This window comes from Pezoporus occidentalis, unplaced genomic scaffold, assembly GCF_034315485.1.
Source record: "Pezoporus occidentalis ecotype Australia unplaced genomic scaffold, CSIRO_AGI_Poc_V1 ctg276, whole genome shotgun sequence".
Classification (NCBI taxonomy): Eukaryota; Metazoa; Chordata; class Aves; order Psittaciformes; family Psittacidae; genus Pezoporus; species Pezoporus occidentalis.
In genome coordinates this window covers 537262-561476 of record NW_026914675.1, presented here as the reverse complement: position 1 = coordinate 561476, position 24215 = coordinate 537262, and the positions used below count along the sequence as shown (strand labels likewise).

General features: G+C 55.3%; 2 protein-coding genes across 7 annotated transcripts in view; one reads left to right on the top strand and one right to left on the bottom strand.

Annotated features, from left to right (window-relative positions):
• STK11 (serine/threonine kinase 11) overlaps window positions 1-5943 on the bottom strand; it is a 33662-nt gene extending 27719 nt beyond the window's left edge. Inside the window, exon 1 of one of the 3 annotated variants that reach the window (XM_062625073.1) lies at window positions 4778-5943. In XM_062625073.1, the coding sequence (XP_062481057.1) occupies window positions 4778-5067 (290 nt within the window). In that variant the 5' untranslated portion in view covers window positions 5068-5943. The remainder of the gene's footprint in view (window positions 1-4777) is intronic. The other 2 variants (XM_062625072.1, XM_062625071.1) reach the window with 2 other exon arrangements.
• Window positions 5944-9933: 3990 nt separating this feature from the next.
• SBNO2 (strawberry notch homolog 2) overlaps window positions 9934-24215 on the top strand; it is a 48118-nt gene continuing 33836 nt past the window's right edge. For 3 of the 4 annotated variants that reach the window (XM_062625068.1, XM_062625067.1, XM_062625065.1), the window contains exons 1-4: window positions 10129-10265; window positions 17430-17644; window positions 19192-19271; window positions 23765-23888. In XM_062625068.1, coding sequence (XP_062481052.1) covers window positions 17528-17644; window positions 19192-19271; window positions 23765-23888 — 321 coding nt within the window. In that variant the 5' untranslated portion in view covers window positions 10129-10265; window positions 17430-17527. Of the gene's footprint in view, window positions 9955-10128; window positions 10266-17429; window positions 17645-19191; window positions 19272-23764; window positions 23889-24215 lie in introns of those variants that run through there. The other variant, XM_062625066.1, reaches the window with a different exon arrangement.

Below are 24215 nucleotides of genomic sequence, written 5' to 3'. Positions count from 1 at the left end.
CAGCATTCTTTCTGCAGTTGTTTCAAGCCTTGCCTTCATCAAAGCTGTTCTTGCCGAGGGAAAAAGGAGGAACACAGCCAGATCATTCCCTTCCTTCGGGTCACAGTGTTCCTCCACAGCTTTAAGCTTTTAGGATTCTATCAGAGACAAGAAATTGTGAATCTGTCCCATGTTACCACCAAGGACCGATGGATGCTGGAGGTGAGGGCTTGCAGCAGGGCTGTGGTGACAGCCTTGGGCCTCAGAGCAGCCACCCTCACCCCTCCTTCCCTTCCTGCTCGTGCCTGGAGCCCAGCTCAGCCTGTCCACATGCAGCATGCGGCACCGAGGAGCCTGGCACAGGAACTGGACACGTCCCCTGTGCCAAGAGCCAGGGATGCACACAGAGAACAGGCTCCATATGCCAGTGCTGGCACGTTCCAGAAAGCCACTAGCACCATCCTTCATCCTTGCTAATTGCTACAGAAGGCTCAAGAATCCTTCCTTTGGTCCTTACACAACTGAGCAGTGACATTAGGTGCTTGTTCAGATTGATTTTGTAATCCTGGAGAGGCAAAGCAAGTTTAAATCACACATTAGCATCCCCAGTACACCACAGAGCAGGTTAACCAAGAGCCAACCTGGTGAATGGCTTTTTCCTGTTGATTGCACCTAAAACGCAGCAACTCCACTCACAAGGACACAACTTGTCATTGTCTCCACATGAGAAGCTGCACCCTTCGCTCTTGGAATGGGGAGGGATGTTTCAGACAGGACTGAGCAGAGCACTGCACTATCTCCTTCTGCAAACTAAGCCTGACACAGCTGAGTGAACATCTGACATGGGGAGGAGTTGACATCATCACATGTGGATGAATCCGGAGTGGATCCACATCTTCCACGTTTCAATATCCCAACAGTTCAGGGCTTAGAGTGGAAGGGGTTGGACCTGGATGAGCTTTAAGGTCCCTTCCAACCCAAACCAGGCTGGGGTTCTCTAACAGGACAAGCCCAGACAATACAACACAGCTCCTCGTGCTCTGGTTTTACTGTTCTACCACAGGGCCCCAACACACACCAGCTCCAGAATGAAAGCACCAGAGCCACCAGCTCTGCTCGGCAGGCGCTTCACTAGGAGGGCCAGGAAACGGAGCTGAGTCAGTTGAGCCCATCTCAGTGTACAGCCCACGCCTCCGCAGCCAACAACAAGCCCTTCCTCCAGCAGAACTGTCCCTGCTGTGAGGTGCAGGGCTCTTGAGCTGCAGACCCAAAGCGGGGGCCTAGCTCCCGCTTGAAACCTCCAAGGGACTCTAATGAACATCTCTTCAAATCTCGGCACTCACAGAGCGTGGTAAGTACAGCACAAGGCACTTGGGATATGCACAGGAAGTCCCAAACCCTTAATTAAAATGTGAGGCTATTAGCACACAGTTTTATTAAACTGGTGCTGCTCCAGACAGAGTCTTCCCTATTTTCTTTCATGTCTCTGGCAATGCTACTAAACTCGTTTCTTGTGTTAACCGGAGGCAGGAACTCGCCATAGTCCTGTCTGGGTGACTGAGCCACCCCAGCCCTTCTCTGTAGTGCCTAGGGAGAAGTGAAGATTCCCCACACTGCTGTAGGGAAATGTTGCATCTGTGAGTTTAAACCCTCACCATCCACACTAGGACTCACAGACCCTGCCAGGGCTCGTTTTTCAGGGGCAGAACCCACGTATTTCAGGGTAGAGAAGAATCATTTAACTTTACATATGTCTCAAACATATTTCAGTCACAATTTCGAGGTTCCCAGGGCTCTGTTACTGTACCAGGGACAAGCTGGGGCTGGAGCAGCGGTGAGGAGGAACAGTTGGAGCTTTTCAAATCCAGCCCCACGTCCCCAGCGCACAGCACAGACCTCACAATCCTCCACAGCTCATCATTAGTGTGCTCATTACTGCCCATGTATCACTTGCTCACGTAATTACTTACCCAAGGGCCAGCAGTCTAGGAACTGTTTTCTAGGGAGTTTCTTTGATGACACACTATCAATGCAAGTTTCACCTTCACCGCCGCAGCAGTGATGCTGAGGTGTCCTCTGCTGAAGTCAGAGGCACGAGCCCGTTATAGGAACTCAATCACTGTCAAATCAACCAAGTCACAGGCGCAGCTTTATCCTGTGTAGAATCATTGAATCAACCAGGTTGGAAAAGACCTTTAAGATCAAGTCCAAGCCTTACCCCACCACTGCCAAGGCAACCCCTAACCCATGGCACTGAGGCCTCGTCTCCACGCTGTGTGAACACCTGCAGGGACGGTGCCTGCAGCCCTGCCCTGGGCAGCCTGTTCCAATGCCTGAGCACCCTCTGGGGCAGGAATTGTTCCTCAGCTCCATCTAAACCTGCCCTGGTGCAGCTTGAGGCCGTTTCCTCTTGTCCCATCCCTTGTTCCTTGGGAGCAGAGCCCAGCCCCTCCTGGCTCCAGCCTCCTGTCAGGCACTTGTAGGGAGCCATCAGGTCCCCCCTGAGCCTTCTCTTCTCCAGATTAAACCCCCCCAGGCCCCTCATTTGAGCTGGAGCAGGCACTGGCTATGCAGTTGTACCACAGGGTGCTTTGAGACTGAAATAGTGAACAGTCTCTTCCAAGAGAAGCACTTTTACACCCAGCCTGAGCCCTGGTTGCTCAGTGCCAGTGCACTCTTTGCAGCACTACGAGAACACATTAACCCTTGAGAGCACACTCAAAGTCTGCAGACATCCTTGTACAGAGCAGGACACAAGCGGGACTGGAAGCAGGGCTCACTGTAACACCGGAGTCATGTTTTTACTTATTACTGCACTTCTTGGGGGCTTTCAAGGAACTGGAACCTAATGGTGCGATTCGGTCCAGCCTGATTCTCTCCTGTTCTATTCCACACCAGTAGCTTGCTGGGTATAAACCACTCAGCAAAGCTGCTCTAATGGAGCCGTAGGAAGTCAAACTTTAACAGAGTCTGGCCGAGCAACGTGACATTAAAGAAATACCATCAGCAGAGCACCCTGCAGCAGTGGTTTGCTCCCCCATCCATACTGACCAGGCAAACCATAGGGGTTTGGTGATGTATCACAGCACAAGAAGTTTACCCACAGCAGAGACAGCTTCCACAGCCTGTTGCAGTAGTGCCAAAGGGCTTTGGTAAGGTCAGAGTGCCACAGGACGAAGGTCCCACAAAATACAACGTTTTGCCTTCAAGTCACCCCTGAAGCAGCAGGTAAAGCAACCAAATAGGTGGTCAAAGAGAAAAGGCCACGGCGACGAAAATAGGAACTTGAACTAGAGTAAACCCTGGTTACAACATCTAAAACCTGCCTCAGCGCTCTGAAGCAGGTGCAGCTGAGCCAGAAAAACATCCACAGCAAACCAGAGCGTGCTTGGCCAGGCTGCTTTAATAACTAACCTTAGGGAAGCTAAAGGAGACCCAGACCGGCTCTGTGCATGACTCAAACTGCTCGAGTTCACGTCAGGACTCGAGCCCATGACCAGGCTCTGGTCTCAGGCGAACCTCCTGGTGTCTGGCAAGCCCTTCTTCACTGCAGGGGAGAAGCATTTACATCTCAAAGTTTCACTAAGGAGGAAACAATCTCCCCCTTCTTCATTAGAGGCTCTTGATGTAAGGGAAGGAGGGAGCAAGGGTGGGAAGGGGCACTCAGGCCTTTAACCAGAAAAACAAGAAACATTTATTACACATTAACCAACAGTTTACCCCGATCCTGAACTGAAGCCAGCAAAGGAGAGGTCCCACAGGAGGTTTTGTGACTGTTCCATAGGCAAGTCTGTCAGCAGAGCCTGGGACGCAGACACAGGCAGCTCACTGACACGAGCCCCAGTACAGGATGTGAACTATCCCACAGCTGAGCTCAGAAACACAAACCAGCACCAGCAACAAGCCTCTGCCAGGTCACAGCTCCACACTCAGCACCCACAGCTACAGCCCCAGCGCAAGAAGCTTCCAAACAGCAACACGTCCTCCCCCCCTCCCCTCCAGATAACCCCTCACAGCTCCGCTGTCCGGGCTGCACCAGCAGATAACCAGCCCTGGGCTGGGCTGTGCCACCACGGGGGCATGGTGGGAGCACAGCCCCACAAGCAGGAAATGTTTTCCCACCTTCAATTAGGTCCTTGTGCCCTGACTAACCAGCACGTAACTAGCACTTGGGAAGCTCCCAAGCACAGCTCTTGAGTCACTGAACTAAAGGAGGTTGACAACCCTTGGCCCCATTTTACACATGCGGAAACCAAGTGAAGAGAACCTTGAATTACTCCCCGAAGTCATCAGTCGGAAATGAAACCAAGAAAGGAACAATAACCCCAAGCCCTCCCATGCCCACTGGGTGCACAGGACGCTGGATCACCTATGTTGGGAGCTGGAATTGCCACCCAGTTGCCATCAGGAGCCACGCAGCCCCCGTGCACAGCTAGCATATACCACAAGGACACAAGGTGAGCTCCTGCACCTCTCGCCTCTCCCAGCTGACAGCACCAGTTTACCTCCTCAAGGTGACATCTTAAAGAGGGATTGCTTTAAGAAATCCTGGTTTATTCTTTAAAAGGAGCTGTCTGCTCCCACAGAGAACCCTTGGGAGCCAGCTCCCTCCCCTGCTCCCAACCTCAACAAGCGCTGGCCGCAGTTCAGCGGCAGAGATTCCTGAATACCTCTGGCTTAGGAAGCACTTCCAGAGCAGAGAGCCATGTTGTCAGATAACATGAGCCAGAACTTCAGCTGGAAAATAATGCCAAACTTTAACCCCCTCCCTCCCCAGCTCCCGGAAGCATTTACTTACTTTTTCACATTTGCCTCCCCATTGGGAATTCTCCGTAGCTTCTTCTTCTTCAGGATCTTCACAGCTCTCCTACAGAGGGTTTCGGAGTCCAACATCTCCTTGACTTTGCCATAAGACCCTTCTCCAAGCAAGTCTCCCATCAGGTACTTGCCGATGAGCTTGGCTCTCTTCCGCCGGGGCTGGTAGATGACCTCGGTCGAGTCGATGCGATGGATGAAAGTGTCCATCCCCACAGACATCAGCTCGCCCTCTGCAAACATGCCCAGCTGCTGTGGCTCCTGCATATCCATCCTGGATTAAGTTCCTTAACCTGTTCTCCTTAGGCTCTCAGGGGTTTAATCCTGTCTGTGAGTTTCCAACACTCCCTTTGACTCCTTCTTGAAAAGAAATCTCCCGAAGATTGTACAAACATGAATAAAAAAAAGAAAACAAACCCAAAACAAAGCTACGAGCTGCTTCCAGCTCACTTGGATGCGAAAAGATCCAGGCCTGGCTCCAGCAACACAACGTCTTTGAAAAAGAACATATATCTCTGCCCAGAGCCGCTCAGCTTGGGACTTGCTTTGCTTCCGACCTGGTCCCGCTGCTACGGTGCTTTCGAGTCAACTCGGCCTTTCCCCGTGGCCCAGTTTGGTTCTTAAGTGCTAGGTCATCCTCTGGGACTTTAGGCCACCGCTTAAAACCAGGCAACGAGCGAGTCCCTTTCGTGACTTTCCATCCCTAGAAGCTCATAGCGGCCGGCTCCGAGCGGGGCGGGGGGGGGGGGGAAGCGGTTGTGCCCCTGGGTGCAGATGGGGCGCTGGGGAGGGAGGGGGGAGTTCAGCCGTTTGGGAGCTGGAACCAAGTTTCTTTGAAGGAGTTTTCGGACACGGGAATTCTCACGTCCTCGCTTTTCACGCCTACAAAAGTTTGAGGCCTTCGGTGCCTGTCAAGATCTCCCAGGGGCATCCTTCAACCGCGCGGGTTCCACCTCGCACATGATGCGGCACCACCACGGGTCCAGGGGGCGGCCGGTGTCACACAACACAAACCCCACCACGGCTCCAGGCACTCGCCCTGCCTGGGAGCAATCAGGAGGGGACTGCCTCTGCCCCGCGGCCCGGACGCCCCATTCCCGTGCCCAGAGAAGAAGGTCGCTGAGAGGATGCCCGTGTTCCCCCCCCCCCCCCACTCCGGGGTCAGTGGGGCTGGGGAGGAAGCAGCGGCACCACCGCCACACCCGGGACAGGCAGGGAGGGAGCGACGAGGGCACACAACACTTTAACGATGGAGCCCGGAGGAGCAGGACCCCCGGGGGCGCGGGGACCGCCGGTTCCCCCCAAGCCGCGGCCGAGCCCCTCGCTCCTACCGCGGGGCCGGGGGTGGAAGCCCGCTCGGACCGGGCCCTTCTTGCCGTGCGGGCCGCGGCCGGGCCTAACCGGCTGCTCCCTCAGCCCCGGGTTCCGCGCCCCGCTGTCACCTCAGGGGAAGGAGCCGTGAGGCCGCGTCCCCCCCCAACCCCCCCTCCCCGCCGCCGGCTCCGGGAACCAGGCCGGGGCCCTGCTCCCCGCTCCCCCCCCGCCGCGCTCTTCCGCCGCCCCAAGCCCGGCAGCCGCTGCCCTCTCTCTGCCGGGCCCCGTCCCGCTGCAGCCCCGCTCGCACCGGCCCTACCCCCGCCGCCGCGCGCGCGCCGCCGCCGCCGCCATCTTGTTTACCTCCCGCCCCCGCCCGGCCCCGCCGCGCTCCCGCCGCTGCTCCCCCCCTCCCCTTCCCCAACCTCAACAAGCGGGCCTCGCCCCGCCCCCTGGCGACGGACGTGCATTCCCATTGGCCACGGCGCCGGCCCCGCCCCTGCGCGCCCGCTCGCTGGTTGGCTGCGGCCGCGGTACGAAGAGGCGGGGCCGGCGTTACGGCTTTTCGCTTCCGGTTGGTTCCAAGCCCGCCCGCCCACCGCGGAGCGCTGTGATAGGCTGAGGGAGCTGCCCGTCACCCGTGGGAGGGCGGGGCTAAGGGCGAGGGGGAAGCGGGTGCTATGGCGACGGGTTGGGGCCTGTCCCGCCGGTCCGGTGCGAGGAGCGGGCCCGGCGCCGCCCGCCACGCCGGGCTCTTTAGGCCGCACTTCCCGACTGCTCCGGGACAGTAATAAACAACGGACAGGAAATGGGGACGCGGGGAGCCGGAGGCTCCGCACCAGCCCCAGCAGCGAGGGAGCGAGCGCCTGCCCCGGTTCGCCTGTGCGTTAAAGGCTCCGGTGTGTGTTTGACACCGTTTCCAGCTGACGCTGTTCGCTTTCGGTTGGTGCGTGCAGAGAGAGAAGAAAACACCCCCGAGAGGTCCCCGGCGCTGCTGGGATCGGCTTTATTCTGTGTTTTGCACCGGGTTGAGCCTTTCTCCTGGGAGGGAGTTCTGTGCACGGACAAATCCACAGGTTCTGCTGGCTCAGGAGAGCGACAGGCGCTGACAGGATCACAAAGTGGAGGCAAGAGAGCCCTGAGCCCGTTGCCAGGGGCTGAGCAGTGTCCCAACAAGTTCCTCCATGTCCCCCAGGGAGCAGGGACAGAGCTGGGACGAGGCCCAGAGCAGCAGCAGGAGGCAGAGGAGCCCCCATGGGGGTGCGCAGCAGCAGAGCCCCTGGCTCCTGCCAGCCCTGCCTTCCCCTCCCGCTCCCTCACAGGCTTCTCTCATGATAGCGCCCGGCCACATGTGATTTACCTCAGTGTTGGCACCGAGCACAGTGCTGGAAAGCCAGCACCCAATTTCTGGTAAGTGCCGTGCTTCCCCTTCCCGAGAGGAATGGGTTCCCAGCAGCAGGAGGGCAGGATCGATTGGAAACCATCCATAGCAGAGAACAGCACAGCTCCCATTGCTGCTGCTCTGTATCTGCGCTGCATCAACTGCTCCCTGCACCCTCCAGCACACATGGGGTGCCCCCAGGACCCCTCGACTTCCCCAGCATGGGGCTTGTGGCTGCAGCAGGAGCTTCACCTCCAGTTGTGGGGGTCAACCTGCTCATGAGCCGAGGAAATGAGGTTGAGACCCACAGAGCTCAGTGCACAGCCCAGGGCCACCCTCCAGCAAGCAGAGCAGATCCCAGAGCCCTCGGCCACAGGGGGCAAGGAAAGGACTCCCCTACCCCAGGATGGCTCCAGCCCTGCCGCCAACACAGCGGGTTCTCTGGGGGCTGCTGCTCTATCTCTGAGCCACCTCTCCCCGGGGCTGGCAGGGGGCAGGGAGAGCTTCCCGGACCCGTGGGAAGTCAGGGGATTTCCAGGCTGTGGGAACAAACAGGAACCAGCGGCCGGCAACAGCAGCCAGGTCACCCCGATGCAGACAGAGCAGCTCTCCAGCATGTGTGAGGGCAAAGCCAGCAGCATCAGAGCCATGAAACCCCATCTCTGACCCCATTTCCCTGGGCTCTGAGCACTTGGGAAATGCCTGTCTCCTGTTGCACAACAGGAAGAATTGTACTGGTGTTCCCTTCAAGATGCTGCCTTCTCCTTGTGCTCTCTTCGTGCTCAAGGAGAGCGCCCAATTCCCTATCAGCACCCACGCCACTGCCTGCTCTCCCCTGAGCCTCCCCTCTGCACTCACCCGCCACCTGCACAACCCAGGGATGCTCCTGAGTAAGCCCCCATAGCCCCTCCCCTCCCTTATTAAGAGGTGGCAATTAGAGCAGAGGCTTTATCTGCACTCCTGGCCAGGAGCAGGAGCAGGAGCAGGAGCAGGAGCAGGAGCAGGAGCAGGAGCAGGAGCAGGAGCAGGAGCAGGAGCAGGAGCAGGAGCAGGAGCAGGAGCAGGAGCAGGAGCAGGAGCAGGAGCAGGAGCAGGAGCAGGAGCAGGAGCAGGAGCAGGAGCAGGAGCAGGAGCAGGAGCAGGAGCAGGAGCAGGAGCAGGAGCAGGAGCAGGAGCAGGAGCAGGAGCAGGAGCAGGAGCAGGAGCAGGAGCAGGAGCAGGAGCAGGAGCAGGAGCAGGAGCAGGAGCAGGAGCAGGAGCAGGAGCAGGAGCAGGAGCAGGAGCAGGAGCAGGAGCAGGAGCAGGAGCAGGAGCAGGAGCAGGAGCCCCTTCTCTGTTATGTGGTGCAGCAGTGTCTGGTGTAGCTGGTGCATGGGTCCCATATGGGTTAGGGTTCTTGTGTATCTGAAGTGTGGCAGCATCTCATAGGCTGTGTCCCCCCATGGTGAGGATGCGCCAGGGCAGACCCCACACTGCGGGGGGGGGGGCTTGGTCTCTAAACCCCCAGGGCTTGGTCTCTAAACCAGGAATTGGGCTGGGCCAGGGGGGTGAAGTAAGTAGCTGTGGGTCCTGCTGCAGAGGTGTTGGTGGTTACAGGAGGAGGTGGCTCACTGCAGGGTGGGTCAGTGTGTGTGTGTGTGTGTCCTGGGCATCTGCTTGTTCCTATCTGTCTTGTACTGAATAAATAGTTCCAGGGGATCTTGGACACTTAAACCATGGGGCTCGATTCCAGCAATTGCTCTCAGCTACAGGGGCCTGGAGGGGACAAGGACAGTCCTGCCTGCCCCCCCCAGGCATGCTGCTCCCCCCGCAGAGAGCCCATGGCTGTGTGTGGAGCAGGGCGATTTATTACAGGGATGCGATTTAACAGAGCCGGAGGCTTTGGTGTTGAGCTCTGGAGCTTTCAGCAAGGCTGACACGACCGCTGTGGTTAATTAATGCCTGCAAATGAATGAAGCCCTCTGAGAGCAGCTCCTGTCGATGGGATTAAAAGCCCAAATAAGAAATGCTGTACTGGGGTCTGAGCGGAGAAAGGGAACCTTCCCCGGGGGTGGGGATGTGGTTTAAACCCTCCTTCCTTCCCCCAGCTTGCTGAGCACCGCATCCTATAGCCTGGATTATCCCAAGGGATCCCTTTGCGTCCCCTCCCAGCTCCGTGTGCCCCCCGGGATAGCAGCGCTGCTCCCAGCACATCCAAGCACAGCCACCAGGAAGAAAAGGAACTATCCCAGTGGGAACGGGCGGGTGAGGAGCCCGCACTGCCCAGAGCCGGGCACCGCTGCCCGGTGACCCGGAGCAGGAGTTTGCCCCGCTCCAGCCGCGGTGTCACGGCCCTCCCTGGTCAAGGTCCCTCCGTGCTGCCTCCGGTAAGAGCCCCGTTCCGAAAGGCGGCTCCGTCTGCCCGGGGCTCGATCCCTCCCCACCTCCAGGGATGCTCCTGCCGCCGCCGCCGTAGGGATGCCCAGGTAAAACCAGCCCCGTCCCGGTGCTTTCCTGTCCTTATCCTGGGGCTCACAGGGAGCACGGACCCCACACGAGCAACGGCGGCTCCCGAGCCCTCAATTCCCCGCTCTGAGGCTCCCGTACGCCCCTTCCCAGCGCTCGGGGAGCTCCGGTTCCGCGGGGAGGAGCTGCCTTTGGCCCGGCCCCGGGTCTCCCCCGGTCCCCCCCTCACTTCCGTCCGTGTCCCCCAAGATGGCCGCGCGGAACGCGGAAGAGGTGCGGAGAGGAGGCGGCCGCCGGGCAGGAGCCTGAGCCCGGGCCCCCCCGGACGCAGGTAAGGGCCGGGCTGCGGAGGGTTCCGGAGGGCTCGGTCCCCGTCCTCCCCCCGCGCCGCTCCCCTCAGCGGGCAGAGAGCGCCGGGCCCCGCGGCGGGGCCGGGGCTTGAGGGGTCCTGGGGCGGGGGGGGGAGCGCGGCTCCCGGTCCGGTGCCGTCGAGGAGAGGCCGCGGAACGGGCAGCGAGCGCTGGGTCCCCCGCGGTGCCTCCCGCGTGTCTCTGGCGGCGGTCACCGGGGGGGAAGCCGGGGATCGCCGGGTGCGGCCTCGGGAGCCGGGAAGCGGCAGCGGGGCCGGTTCCTCTGTTGCCGAGCAAGGACCGGGCTCTTGGGGCTCTGCTTGGCCGGACCCTGTCCGGGCGCGGCCGAGGCCGCGGTCCCGGTCCCGGTTCAGCCGCTTCTAAACGGGAGCGGAGAAGCCGCCCGCAGAAATGCACCGCGGGCCAGCGCCTGGCTGCCGAGCGCTGCCTGTTGTGGTGGAGCTCCGAGGGCTCCATTAAGAGCCTCCGAAACGGAGGAGCTCGCTCTAACGGGCACCGGTTCTTCCTGTAATTGACCCCTAACACAAGATTGAGGAGAAGTAACCGTAAACACCGGCAGGAGAACGGTGACTACAGGGACAGCGAGGTGGGCTGCGGAAGGGCGAGTTCTGCAGGTTCTGTGCTGGGATCCAGAAGCCGGGAAGGGTTTTTCCCGTTGGTGTGTTGTTACTGCTGCAGACTGGGGTGCCTGGAGGACGTTGGCGGTGCTGGTGTCTCGCACAGATCCCCTCCGTGTCACCTGAAGCACCCAGCTCTCCCCCCGCCTGCTGTGGGTGCATCAGTACAGCTTCCTCCCAAGTTTTACCTTCACCCAGAGTCTTCCATCCCCATCCTTGAGCAGGCTTCTCCTGGAGCGGCATTCCTCCCTTTGGAACAAACCCAGTGGGACCAAGCGTTGTGTTTTGTCACATGCCAGCCATGGGACCAGGCTGCGTCTGCTCACTGAGGAGCTTCCAGCGCCTCCACCGTGGCTTTTGATCCCGCTGGGGTGCACGGGGACAGGAATTTGTTGTTGTTTTGGATTCAAGCAGTGAGCACATGGTGTGGTTGAGGGTGTTTCCTGCCTGAATGGGGCCTTTTCAATGGGTAAGTTGTAGAACCCTGAAACGGAGGGGCTGTGACAAGGCTGCTGACACAGGTTTAAAGCTTTCTGACTAGTGGCACTAATAAAGAGCTGACTGTGTAGTCGCTGAATGTTGCCCTGTGACGTTCAGTCGAGAGGCTGGATCTCTCAGGAAAGCCCTTTGGGCTTAATGAGAAGTTTTATATTCACTGCAAATGTCTTTTTTTAAGCTTAAAACTTAAAACTCTTTGGTGGTTTTGGGTTGCACAATCAAGGTCTGTAGCCGTGTAGCTATGAAAGAGGTGAATACTTGCTTCTCGCCCAGAGAAAGTGTGCCTGAAGGCTGGTCAATGTGTGTTTGTGTGCTCATGGTCCCAGGGAAGCAGGGTGAAGCAGGGACCTGACATCTCTGCCCAGGGATGCAGGAGAGGCCATGAACTCAGTGCTGCAGGTAGCATCAGCAATTGGCTTTAATTGTGCAGCCTTGAAAGAGAAGTTTCCGTGGAGGATTTCAGCCAACTTCTATGAGTGGACAGATTAATGAACCTTTCTGGTGTTGCTAAAGCTGCTGCACCACTTAATTGCCTAAGATTAATCCCTGGAAATGTAGGGAATGGCCCACTGGGAAGGATGCCAGCAACAAGACTCCGAATTAAGCTTGTTCCCTCTGTGGGACAGTTACTATTTCTTGTCAAGAGGACTTTGCCCTCCCAAAAGTTGTCTTTGACTGTAATTTATTCTTCCCTGTATGGTCTGAGCTTCACAGGAGGAGGAGCAAGTGCTGCTTGAAGGGTAAAGCTCTTCCTTCTCTAGCAACACCACTGTCTGCAGAGGGCTCTCCAAAGTTCTCCCTTTTGCCTACACTACCATGTATCTTGCATAGATCTGGCAAGAAGCTCTGCAGTGCTCTCAGTCCTTCCCTTTGCTTACAGACTGACTGACTCCAGCGCCTGCTCTGTCGGATTCACACTGATTCTGCACTGTGTGACTTGTGTAGCCTGGTTGAGCAGCAGGGTTTGTCCCGGTTCTGTCTCCGTGTTGCTCCCAAGCTGGAGCCGTGCCCTCACCGCTCTCTGCCATGCTCCCAGTGCGTGTTCTTCCTTGCCAAAAGCATCCAGGGGATCAAGGTGGCTTAAAGGGCTTGCGTTAGGATGCCCTGGAGTGATTCTGTTTCCATCATAGATAATCAGTGGCTTATAGATTGCTGTTACCCTTCGTGTTTGTAACTGGGCTGAGCTGTGTTCCTCCTGTGCCAGACGTTAGGGTGTTTCCCTCCCCTCTTCTCTGTAACTCCTAATGTTACTTGGAAGTTGCCTACATCAGGCCCACTTTTTGCCATGCTTTCTAATATGCAGGGTTGGAGTCTTCTTCCTTTCTGCACTTCAGCTGAGGTAAAAGCATGCTGTCAGCGTGTCTTCTAAGACAGCTCTTGTAAGGAACAGGCTTTGGATTCTTTGGCTTTCAGATAGAAATGCACCAGTCTTTTGCTTAAGAGTAGCAGTGAGGGAGTCACCCACAGGGATGTTCTGTCTCTGCCTTAACTTCTACCTTTGTAAATGAAATGCCTTTTCCAGTGGTGTTTCAGATTCACCAACAAGCAGAGCTGTACCTGTGTTTGCTCTGCAAAGAACTGGCTTTGCCTGATGAAAAAGAGCTTAGCTGCAAACAGTGAAGAGAACAAAAACCAAAGGTATTTCCATTCCTGTTCTGACTTCTCTGCAGGCAAACGATCTGACACTTCTGCTCGTGTTGGACCTCTGTACTCAAGATACTGGCCTCTGCCTGCCAGTCCCTGTTCTGAGGGCGATGGAGCCTCATGGTAGCTCTGCAGGGGGGCTGTGATTGCAGCAGGAGGGTAGATCCCAGCTTCTGGCCCTTGGTTTTCCTGTTTCTTGGAGTGAGTCACTGCTGGGCTTGGCTTCGAAGCCTTCTCTTCTCATTCCTCAAGGCAAAACACGTTGTTTGGTCTAAGCTGTCCAAAAATATGGCAAAGAGAAACATGAAAGAGGAACTTGGTGCTCGAGATGTAAAATGGCTTTGAGAGTTCCTCAGGAGGAGGTTCCCATTTCTTTGGGCAGTTACATATCGATTGTGGTGTAAAGAATTCCTCCCAGGAGCAGCTCACCCATGGCAGTGCCTGAATGGATGGATGGAGCCAGGTGAGGGCATGAGGCTTGGGGCTCCCATTCTGATCTATGGATGTGTGTGTGTGTGGGGAATTAATCAGCAGCAGGAGAAGGAACTAGATCAGATTTCGGAGGTCTCCTTGTCATTATGGAGCACGTGGTAGTTCCCGATGAGCAGGTTTAGCTCCTGCTCCGTGCATACCTGTGGTTTCCTGCCTGTCTCCCGTTAACAAAGGCTGACCTGCAGCAGGAGGAAGTGCTTGCTCTGTGCCATGGGCTGGTTTCACCTCTTCACTTGCAGCTCCCCGTGAACTTCCAGCTCTGGCATCCTGCTTGTTGCAGAGCAGTTCATTGTCTTCCCACCTGAACCTGGCTGCTGCAGTGCTGCTCTGATGGAACTCCTCAAAAGCTCAAGCTGTTAAAGAGGTTTTGTGCTCCATAACCTCTGGGCATGATGTCAGGCTCCTGTAGTCATTCCTTGAGTGCCAGTGCTCCGAGTCTGGAGATCACTGCTGGTCCTTAGGGATGCCTCATTACTTGGCAGTTCTATTTTGAAGCTTAATCCACTCAGGAAGCTCTGGAAATTCCTTGTCAGTGTTTGGTACCTAACAGCACTCCAACTGTTTCCTGTGCTCTCGGGATGTGACGTGCACCGGGGTTTGTGTTGGTGTCATGTCCTGGTTTGCTGACAGGCATTATTACAGTGTTCTTCACTGCTGCCCTTGGAGTTTCCAGTGCTCCCAAGTCACATTCCTTGCTGGTAGCACCTTAATACACTAAAAAAAGCACTAAAAAGTCCTGGTGGGCCACTTGCATTCCCCTGCAGCAGCATTAGCTCCAGCTGGGGAGCTCTGCTTTGCTGTGACAATGGGACCTGTTGTTTTGTTGGGGTGTATTTGGGAGAAGAGGTGAAGTGCTTCAGAGGAGTTTGCTCTGAGGGTGCTCTTGCAAACCCCGGACCTTTGTGTTTATCAGGTTTTATTCCAGCGACAGGATGGGGTGTGGAAATGGAATTTTTGTGGCTTTCCATGACGGGGCAGCCTGGAGGATGGGAAGATGAGCGTGTACCCCTGTCCTTGTGATGGGTATTGTCCTGTGCTTGGGGTCAGGTCGATCTGGAGCAAGCCAGACAGCAAGCTCTTCTTATCAGAGTGTGAGCCTACAGTGAGGGCTGCTCCGCACTCCCTCATCTCAGAGCCTGATGTACCTGCTGGCTTCCTGCATGCTGAAGCAAAGATGGTTTTACAGAACTGAAGCCTTTTTTAGGTGGAGCAGGTTGGGTTTGATGACATCCACTGTGTGCTCGGCTGCCACATCCCTGGTACTGCTCTTGGGTCGGAAGATGCGCCTTCGGCATCCTCAGCATCAGGGCAGCAGATGGAAAGGAAAAGGATGGAGAGTGAAGGCTTGCTGCCTCTTGTTCTTGATGCTTGAGTGTAATTTGGAACCCCTCAGTAGATCCACCCCCATGATGGAGTATTCCAGCCTTCTCATTTCCTGTTTGTACTCACACTGTTGTGGTTCCTTGTGAATGCTGGTGGGGCACGGCTGCGGGTGTTGGAGCTCACAAGGACCTTGTAGAGGCAGCCGGTTCCTGGCAGCTCTTGGTGGTGATCAGCTGTGCTGTGGTGCTTGAGCATTAAGGGCTCTGTGCATCAGAGAACCTGAGGGAGAAAAGCAGCAAAGCCTGGAGAGGAGAGCAGAGCATCCCCAAGATGCTGGGTGGGCATCGCGCTGACGCACAGCTTGTTTCACTTCTCTCTGGTGAAGCTTTTTACTGCATCTCTTCACAAGGGGCTCGACGTCAAGGTCTGCATCTGTGCGTCCCTCTTTGTGAGTTCTGTCGCAATAAATCATGTGGCTTGGGAGGAAGAAGTCCTCCAACATTTTAGTATCTTCATTTACTGTCTTCAGAGCCTGGAGCCGCTTGGCAGGTGGGATGAGAACTCTGGGCTGCTGGATGGAGTTCATCTCGGTCCTTTACATTCAGGAGGTGGGATACGGAGCAGGTTTTGCTTAGACAACAGGACCTGAGCATCAACACTTCATTGAAGTGTGAGTGGGGCCAGGGTCGTGCTGTGAGCTGACTGCAGCCAAGGAAGGCTGTGATGAAGCAGCTTCTAACGAGGCTTCAAGACTACAAGCGGTTGAGAGGCTGCGTTTGGGAACCCTGGTGCTAACACTTGGCCATGAAATCGGGAGGCCTGAGGCCAGCGTGACAATGTTAGTTGGGATGCTGGGGTGCTGGCTAAGTGGTTTGAGCTATTTTTTGCTCCTGGGCTTGTGGACTGTAAAGGCTGAGTGTGGATTTTATGGTGTAGTAAAAAGAAACACTTCTGCTTGTAAAGAATGAGGCTGCAGTAAATGTCTGGTGAACTCAAGCCAATGAAAAGGGTCTAGGTGGTCCCAGGCCTTTGTGAAGATTATTTGTTCTGTTAGGAATTGAGATGGTCTCAGGCTTTTGTGGTGTAGTGATCTATTCAGTGTTCCTTCTGCTGCTGTATAGACCTTGTTCTCTGCAGGGGATGCTCCGTTGTGCTCTCCTAGCAAAGAAGCTGGCACCTAAAGGCACCTTGGTCACTTGGCCTCCCTTTATCGTTGTCTTTCTGCAGTCTGTGGGGCAGGGGGAGGAGGCAGAGCCTGCCTGAGCACTCAGGGCTGTGAGCCCCACTGCTGGCCTCTGCTCCTGGGGCAGCTCTAACCCAGCACGGGCTGGGGAGCTCCCATCAAGTGAGCACATCCCACTAGAGCACATGGGGAATGCTGCTTCAGCCCGCAGGGCGACGGCCTCGGGACGTGGCTTGTGAAGGCAGTCGTGCCCTGCAAGGGGAGAGGAGCAGGGGCATGGAGGCGCCGGGCTCTGCTCTTCCACCAGGAACACAAGGGATTTGCCTGGTAATTCCTCAGCATGGGATGGGGATCGGTGTCAGCCTCTCAGCCAGAGCTGCTGCTCCTCGGAGCGTGGCCCCTGCCACCGGAGGGAGAACGAAAAGAAAGAGTCGCTTGAATTTCGCTTTCCATTAGCGATGCAGCAATCATTTTGTCCGTGGAAAGGTCACTTCTCTTTAAAGGGGCTCTGACTCAGAAATGGCTTTTCAAAACCACCGCTTGCAGCAAATGGCAGCATCGGAATGATCGAAGCTGCTGTGGTTTAGAGCTCAGCTTCAGTTTGCCTGCTCGGTGAGGATGGACAGAGCAGTTTCATGTGCTCCGGGCTGCAGATGGGGCCATGAGAGGCAGAGGAGGGGCAAAGAAAGGTCCAAGGGGAAGTAAAGGCATCCCGGATGCTTCTCTCTTGCTGCTCTGGTTGTGTAGGTTGCTTTTAGCATCTCTCTTTCTAATCCATTAAATCCAATTGGAAATCTGTGTCCATTTGAGTTATGAGAATGTAGCAAAGAGAAATGAAGAGTTGGAACTTAGGTTGGGGGTTTTGGCTGAGAACTTGCACTGGGGCAGCATCTTGGCGTGAGGTTAATCCCTGCCAGGACAATGCTCTTGCTTCAGCAAACACGGTTCTGAAGTCCCATCTGCAGGATGGGAGCTGACCCAGAGGAGATTCCCTCATGGTCCCTGCAGTGATGGTTCCTGAGAGCCAGCGACCTCGGGGAGGTGCTGGCCAGGAGCTTGCACAGAATCTGTGTGTGTGAGACCAGACCGTTCCTCATGGTGAAAGCCACGTGTGTGTGTGTGTGTTACAGAGCCCACGGTGCTGGCGGCCCCAGGAAGAGGAGAGGTGTGTTTGAGTTCAGGTGTGGTGATATTTAAGAGCTCTCTTTCCCAGGAAAAAACCCTCTTTTTCTAAAGGGGCAGCAGCATTTCACAGGCTGGTGCCTGTTTACTGACCTCTTGGCTCTGTTTGCTCATGGAACTGTTGGGTTTTTTCCCCCCACTTCCCCTTTCATAACACTTAAATGTGTGTTTCTTTTCCACCTTAGGACATGGTGCAGGGTGAAGAGCACAGATAAAGAACCTCCCAGCATTCCACAGCCTGTTCCACCTGCCCGCAGGACTTCATGCAGCAGGACGCAGGCTGATGCCCTCAGCACCCCCTGCCATGGATGGGGGGAAGAACTACCCACTGCACGAGCACCAGCAGCTGGGGCACAGGCTCCTCAGCACCCCCAGCCTCCCCCCGCAGCTTGCCATGGAGGTGAGGCCCCACGTGGGCAGTTTTGGGGTGTCAGCATCAGGGGCATGTAAGGAGGGGATCCTGCCCCTCTGCTCTGCTCTCATGAGACCCCCCTGCAGCGCTGTGTGCGGTGCTGGTGTCCTCAGCATAAGAAGGAGATGGAGATGTTGGAGCAGGTCCAGAGGAGGCCACGAGGATGCTCAGGGGCTGCAGCAGCTCCTGTGTGGAGCCAGGCTGAGAACATTGGGGCTGTTCAGGCTGGAGAAGAGAAGCTGCGTGGAGACCTCAGAGCAGCTTCCAGTGTCTGAAGGGGGCTACAAGGATGCTGGAGAGGGACTCTGCATCAGGGACTGCAGTGATAGGACAAGGGGTTATGGGTTCAGACTGGAACAGGGGAAGTTCAGGTTGGATATAAGGAAGAAGCTCTTCCCTGTGAGGATGCTGAGGCGCTGGCACAGGGTGCCCAGAGAAGTGGTGAATGCTCCATCCGTGGCCAGGTTGGACAGAGCCTTGGGTGCTATGGTTTAGTGTGAGGTGTCCCTGCCTATGGCAGGGGGTTGGAACCGGATGATCTTAAGTTCCTTTCCAACCCAAACCATTCTGTGATCCTGGGTGTGCTATGGGAGCTGTTTACCAGCCTGTCTGGGCAGCTCTCCAGGGGCATGGGGTATCAATTGGGCCTGTTGGAGGGCTGAGGTGACGGCTTTCTGCTGCCTTCCACGTGGCAGGAGAAAGATGAGGCTGTGATTAAAACAATGCCTCTCTAAATGCTGGTAGGTGCCAGGCTCCTTGGGAAGGGCCTGAAGACTTAGGCAGAATTACAAACTTTGTTTCTACCCCAGCTCATCTCTGTGACTTGCTAAATCTATTGCTGGGTCCAGCTGTGCCTCTCTGGGGGTGGCAGAGATCAATAGGGTTGTATTAGTCCCGATCCAGCTGCTAAAACAAGATTTGTCCCTGATGCGTTTGTCCTCAGCAGGGCAAGAAGCAAACGTCTGTCCCAAAATAGCTTACATGTTCCTGCAGTTTTCTCTTTATAACTCTTGAGTTTGTCCTATAGGAATAGAGAGGTTAAACCAAGAGGCCTGTTTCATGTTGCTTCAAGCGTGAGGTGTCACTGCTGTGGACACAAGAAAGGACAGATAAAAACTGATCAGTAGCTGTGTAATAAGATCCTGTGTTCCTTCTGTGATTGTATTGGTATGTGCAGAGCTAAAAGCTTCCCGGTAACGTTGGAGGCTGCTTAGGGAGGTGGGAAGACTCAAAGAGGATGTTTGGGTGTTTCTGTGCCCATTTCCAGTTAATGGCTTGGTCTCATTCTGCAGGGGCTGGGGAGGGCACTGACCCTGCGGCCCTTCTGGGGCCAGCTGTAGGAAGAGGGTTCAGAAGCTGAAAGCTTGGGGTGTAGCACTTGGTTTCTCTACTGGGAGAGATGAAACACACCCCCCCCCCCCCCCCCAGCTTCTGGAAGGCACCAAGGGAGGGAAGTGAGGAGCCTGGCCCCGGATCTGGGCACAGGTATCGCAGTACCCCTCTGCTGCCCTGACCATTCTGGTTTCTCCTTACAGACCTCCATGCTGGCCACCGAGTCGTTGAGCAGCTGCTACCCTGCCTCTTTCCCAGCCTCATCCTTCCCCAGTGAAAACCAGTGAGTGCTGCTCTTTGTGTCGTTCTGCTCTTGCACACCCCGTGATTCAACTGTTTCTTTGCTGCTTTCCTTGTTTACTCTGTTTCATGAACTGATGGGGAAATAATTGCATCACCCACTGATCTTGTGGCATTTCGTAAACTGCTACATCTTGGGAAAAGCAGCAAACAGCCTTTTTTTTTTAACAGCAACTACAACAGAAGATAAACCCTTTGTTTTTGGGTGAACTTGGAGGCTGCTCTAAGGGAGGGACAGCCTTGGCTTAGCCGGAGTTTGTGACACTGATGGAGGTCTTAAAAGCACCCTGTTAGCTCAGTCCAGCTGAGCAGATCCAGCTCGAGCTGTATAGAGGTGGTGCAGGCAGGAAGATGATGTTACTGGTTCCAGGGGACAGGCTTAGGGCTGAGGTGAAGCCAAGATCTTTTGCTGTGTAGGTGAGTGGAAGCTGACCAGCTACATGAAAAACACACACGCAACCCCAACCGCACAGTGCAGCAGTCATGGGAGCTGTGACTTCTTCCTCTGGTTGTAACTGATGTTCTTCACTGATAACCTCATCCCACAAGGTGTGAGGTGGTGGCTATGGGCCATGTGAGAAGTTGGGCTTGACTTCTGCCTAGTACACAGTGCAGTGCTGCAGAGTGCAGTTGTGATGGGTTTTGTAACCTCTGCCTCATCACAGCGGCCCTATCTGATGGGAAGGACACCAGCCAAGTGCGTTCTAGATTCAGTGCAAAAGCTTTTCTAGATTCTGTGCCCAAAATAGCATTTTTGAGAGATCTTTGTCTAACAATAATCACTGTTCTTTCTTCTTCCCCCTTTATAACGAACCTCCATCCTGGCTCAGAAGGCAGGATGTGACAGGAGATGTTTGGGACAACATGAAGCATCCTTGTGCCACCATTGAGCGCCTTGGGTTGGAACTCTCTTGGGACTAGGAGGTGTTGGTTGTTGGGAAGAAGGTTTGATGGCTGGTCCATGGCTGCTTTGCTCTCTCTGTGAATACAGGGAGTGGCACACATACACAGGATGTGTTTTTATTTAGGTCAGAGGTGGGAGGGAGGAAAATAAAAGAAACAGAACTCGATATCCCGAGCTAATAACTGGCTTCCAGGTGCTTGAGGGTTTAGTTTCCCTTCCTTCCGAAAGGGATTTTAGCATCTCTGTGGTAAAGCAGAGACCCGTCCTCGTGAGTGTCCATGCTCCTGCTGGCTTCTCCATTCAGAGGGATGGGATGTGGTTTGTCCCTGTTAGCTCTGCTGGTGCCTGCTCCTCCGCCTGCAACGCAAGCTGGCAAGGATGGGGCGGATGGAACAGGGCAGCGTCTGACATGAGGTAGCCCAGAAGCTGTCCCATAGGTGCTGAGCGCAGCTCTGCCTCTCCAGTTCCTCCCCAGAGTGAGAGCTGGAGAGGAGTTCTCAGCTAAGTTCAGCATCTCTGCTCTGAAGCTGCCTCTGATTGGAAGAGGTTGTACTTTTTGAGCGCGATTCCTGTAAATGACACTTGGTGAAGCCTCGGGAGAGCTCTAACACGGTTTCTGGTTTGCTGTATTGAACCACAGGATTGGATTGTGTTTGTCTCTTGTGTGGGGTTTTTGCTTTGACCATTTGTTCTGGGTTTGCCCCTCACTTTCCTCCTTAGCGCTGCTGGAAACGCGATAGCCTTGCTCCTGCAACGACATGCCTGTGCTCCACACACACGTCAGCTTGTTGACTTTGCTAGAGTTACATTTGGAAATGAGGCCTATTGTAGTTATTGTTTGCTAGAGAATGATTTAGGCAGGGCTGCACCCCTGGCTTCCTGTTTTTCATATCCTGGTAATGGTAAAAATCACCTTTCAGGTGAAATTTTCCATCTCTCCCGTTCGCAGAACAATAGAAGGCTGTCCTTTTGTATTTGAAAATGGCAGCTGAAACTTCTTTAGGGGGGTTTAGGGTTAGGGCATTACAGGTAGGAATCCTGAAAGTGATGGAAACTGTGAAAAATGGGGTTTTAAAGGGAGCTGTCATTGCAGAGCAATGTGGAAACCAGGAAAGAGCAGATGGCGTTGGGGTTAGTGCACGTTTCTCTTAAATCCTTGCAGAGAAATCTCATTTGGAAGTGGCTGTGTTTGGACATGGCTTACTCTCATAGCAACAGCTTTGTCCTGAAGCAGGTTTTTCCTGTTTCTATCCAGTAGCTCATTTCCATGCTAGTGGATTTCTTTAAAAGGTACCAAAGCTTGCCTCTGCTTCACATTTAACCTGGGGAATGTCAAGTGTATTAAACCTTGCTGAGGGAACAGATGAGGCTTGGGTCCCCTGGGGGAAGGCAGTTATCCCTCAAGAGCTGGGCTTCCTCACAGCGTTCCTTGCTTCAGGGTCAGTCCACTTGTGCTGGTGGAGCTGGTGTCACGCATCCTCCAAAAGGTAATTCTCAAAACCTCAGTTTCCAGAGCACACAACCCCCTTTTCTTGCCCTTTTTGTGCCCTTTTCCACTTCTCCACGTAGGTATGGAGTGCTGCTTGAAAAGGAAAGTAGGCTTTGAGAACTTGGTCTGTTGGTGGGGGAGAAGACTGGTGCTGAGACAGCCTGTGAACCCCCCAGCTCGTCTCTGATCTTCTGGCCTGAGATGTGGTGTTTGTGGCTCTGAAAGGAGACAACCAGAGCTACAACAGAGCATAAAGCCCAGCCAGAATGCCCACAGGAGGTCCCCAGTGCAGCTGCAGCGTGGCCCCAGAGCACCATGTGTGGGGATGAGCAGCAAGCCCATGGGGCAGCGCCCTGCCACAGGATGGAGACCCAGCTCCTGGAGGGATGCGTGTTGCATTGCTCACCTCCAAGATGTGGATCCCTGTAAGAGCCTGTCCACAGTGTGTTCCTCCAGGTCCTGCTGTTGGAAGTCTGAGTTTCAGGAAAACTGAAGGAAAACCAATTCCTGTACAAAGAAAAGACGCTCTAGCATCAGCTTTGCAGTTTAATTCAATCTCCTTAAGTTCTTACTCAAAGAGGGGTAAAGCACAGCACCAAAGGCACTACAAGGACTTTGGGAAACGTGCCCTTTCCTAGGAGGATCTCAAAGCAGCGCACCGAGTTGTTATCGGCTCTTTCTTCAGGCTGCAAGGAGAAAGCGCATCCCAACCTCACCGATTCCAAACCCGAGATGTAAAGGAAGCAAAATAACAGAGCAGAGCTGGTCGTTCCGCAGGCGGGGAGGCTGGGGCTGGCTTGGGCTCCTTCCCGTTACCTCAGCTGGCTCTTGGCCAGAGCACGAGGTGCTGCTGAAATGGGAGGCAGCGTGTTTGCTCTTCCGGTAAAGAGAGTTTTCCCCTTCCCTGGATAGTTCCTCAGCGCTGGGTGAGCTCCATCCTCCCACAGGAGATGCGGTGGGGACCGGAGCGTTTGCACCAAACCTTCCCCGGGGTGTGAACGCATTGATTTCAGCACGGGTTTTCGTTTGGTTGAATGGGTGAGGAGGAGCCGTGGGTCAGTGCTGGGCTGTTCAATCCTGTACCAGACTGCAGTGGGAGAAACTGTGGCAGCGCTGAAAAGGAGGGGAAAAGGCAAAGGGAAGCGGGAGCTGTTCTGCGTCGAGGGTTTTATCTGTAACAGTGGCAAAAGAGCAGGAAGAATGTGTTTTGTGGAGCGAGAGAAGAGCGTTTGCGCATAAAGCCCTGTTAAGTGCGCTGTGCCCATGAGCTGCCAGCCGCACGCAGCGCTTCACCCGCTCCATGGCAGCGCGTCCGTGCCCAGCTCCGCTCCGGGGAGCGTCGCCTCTTGTATCTTGGTTCCAGGGCTCCGTGCTGTGGGGTCTGGGCTCTGGTGTTCCCGAGGGGAAAGCGTCGCGGGGTGGCTCCAGCCCGCAGACGTGTGTTGGGTGGCGATTGCCCAAGCGCCGCGAGGGCACGGCCCTGACGGGAAAGATTACAGAGCACATTCCGTGCTCCTGCAGGAAGGGAAAGGGCTGGTGACTGCGAGAGCAAAGCCAGGCAACGGGGCCCACGGGCCAGAGCCTGCTGCTGCTGGGAGCAGGAAGGGAATCGTCTGCTCTTCCGAAGCTCTGCCCCTGTCTGCTGGGGGCATTGGGAAAGCCGTTGCTTTACTCACTCCTCAGCTCGCAGAGTCCTGGCTCTGTGCAGGGGTACAATCACTTCTGTGGTGCTCTCTGGGGCTGCGTGTCCATAACCCCTCCACTTCTATCTCTTGAGAGCAGCAAACCTCCATCAGGGCATGGTGGGGTGGGGGTTCCTCTCCACGGCTCTTTTGCTTTTATGGCCCAAACTGGTGTTGGGGTGTGATGTCTCTGTGGCACTCAGTGCTTCTCCTCGTGTAGTGGCTTCAATTCTGCTTTGTTGTGGGCTGAGATGTTATTTAGTCCTGCAGACCGTTCTTATGTATTCAGTTACTGCGGGTCATCCCATAGCTGCAGCTTCACCAGTGATGATGGAGTCTGAAGCAACCTGAGAGATACTCAGGACTGCCAGGAAATAACTGCTTTTCCCATTTCCTTCCAGGCAATATTTTAATTCCCATCACGATTTTTATATGAATTCCATCAGCAGACCCCAATTCTTGGATACAAACTATGCATCTGTGGACCCCACGGACTTCTTACCAAAAAATGGTGACTTTCCTCAGGTAAGTGCAGAGCTGATGGCTCTGGGGGAGGACGGTGCTTGGTGGGGATGGGTTTGGGTTTCAGTGTTGCCACATTGAGGAGAAAGGATAGGACAGGTCCCTCCCCATGGCAGAGGTTGGAGCTGGATGATCTTAAGGTCCCTCCCAACCCAAAGCAGTCTGGGATGCTATGCTCTTAAACCCAGCACCTGACAGGAGTTGTGTGCAGCTCTGACAACAGCAATTCAGAAGCTGTTGGTGCACTTGGTCCCACTGTCCGTGTTGCCAACAAAGCTGTTGAACAGGATTGGTCCCAACACTGATCCCTGAGGAGCACCACTCGTTCCT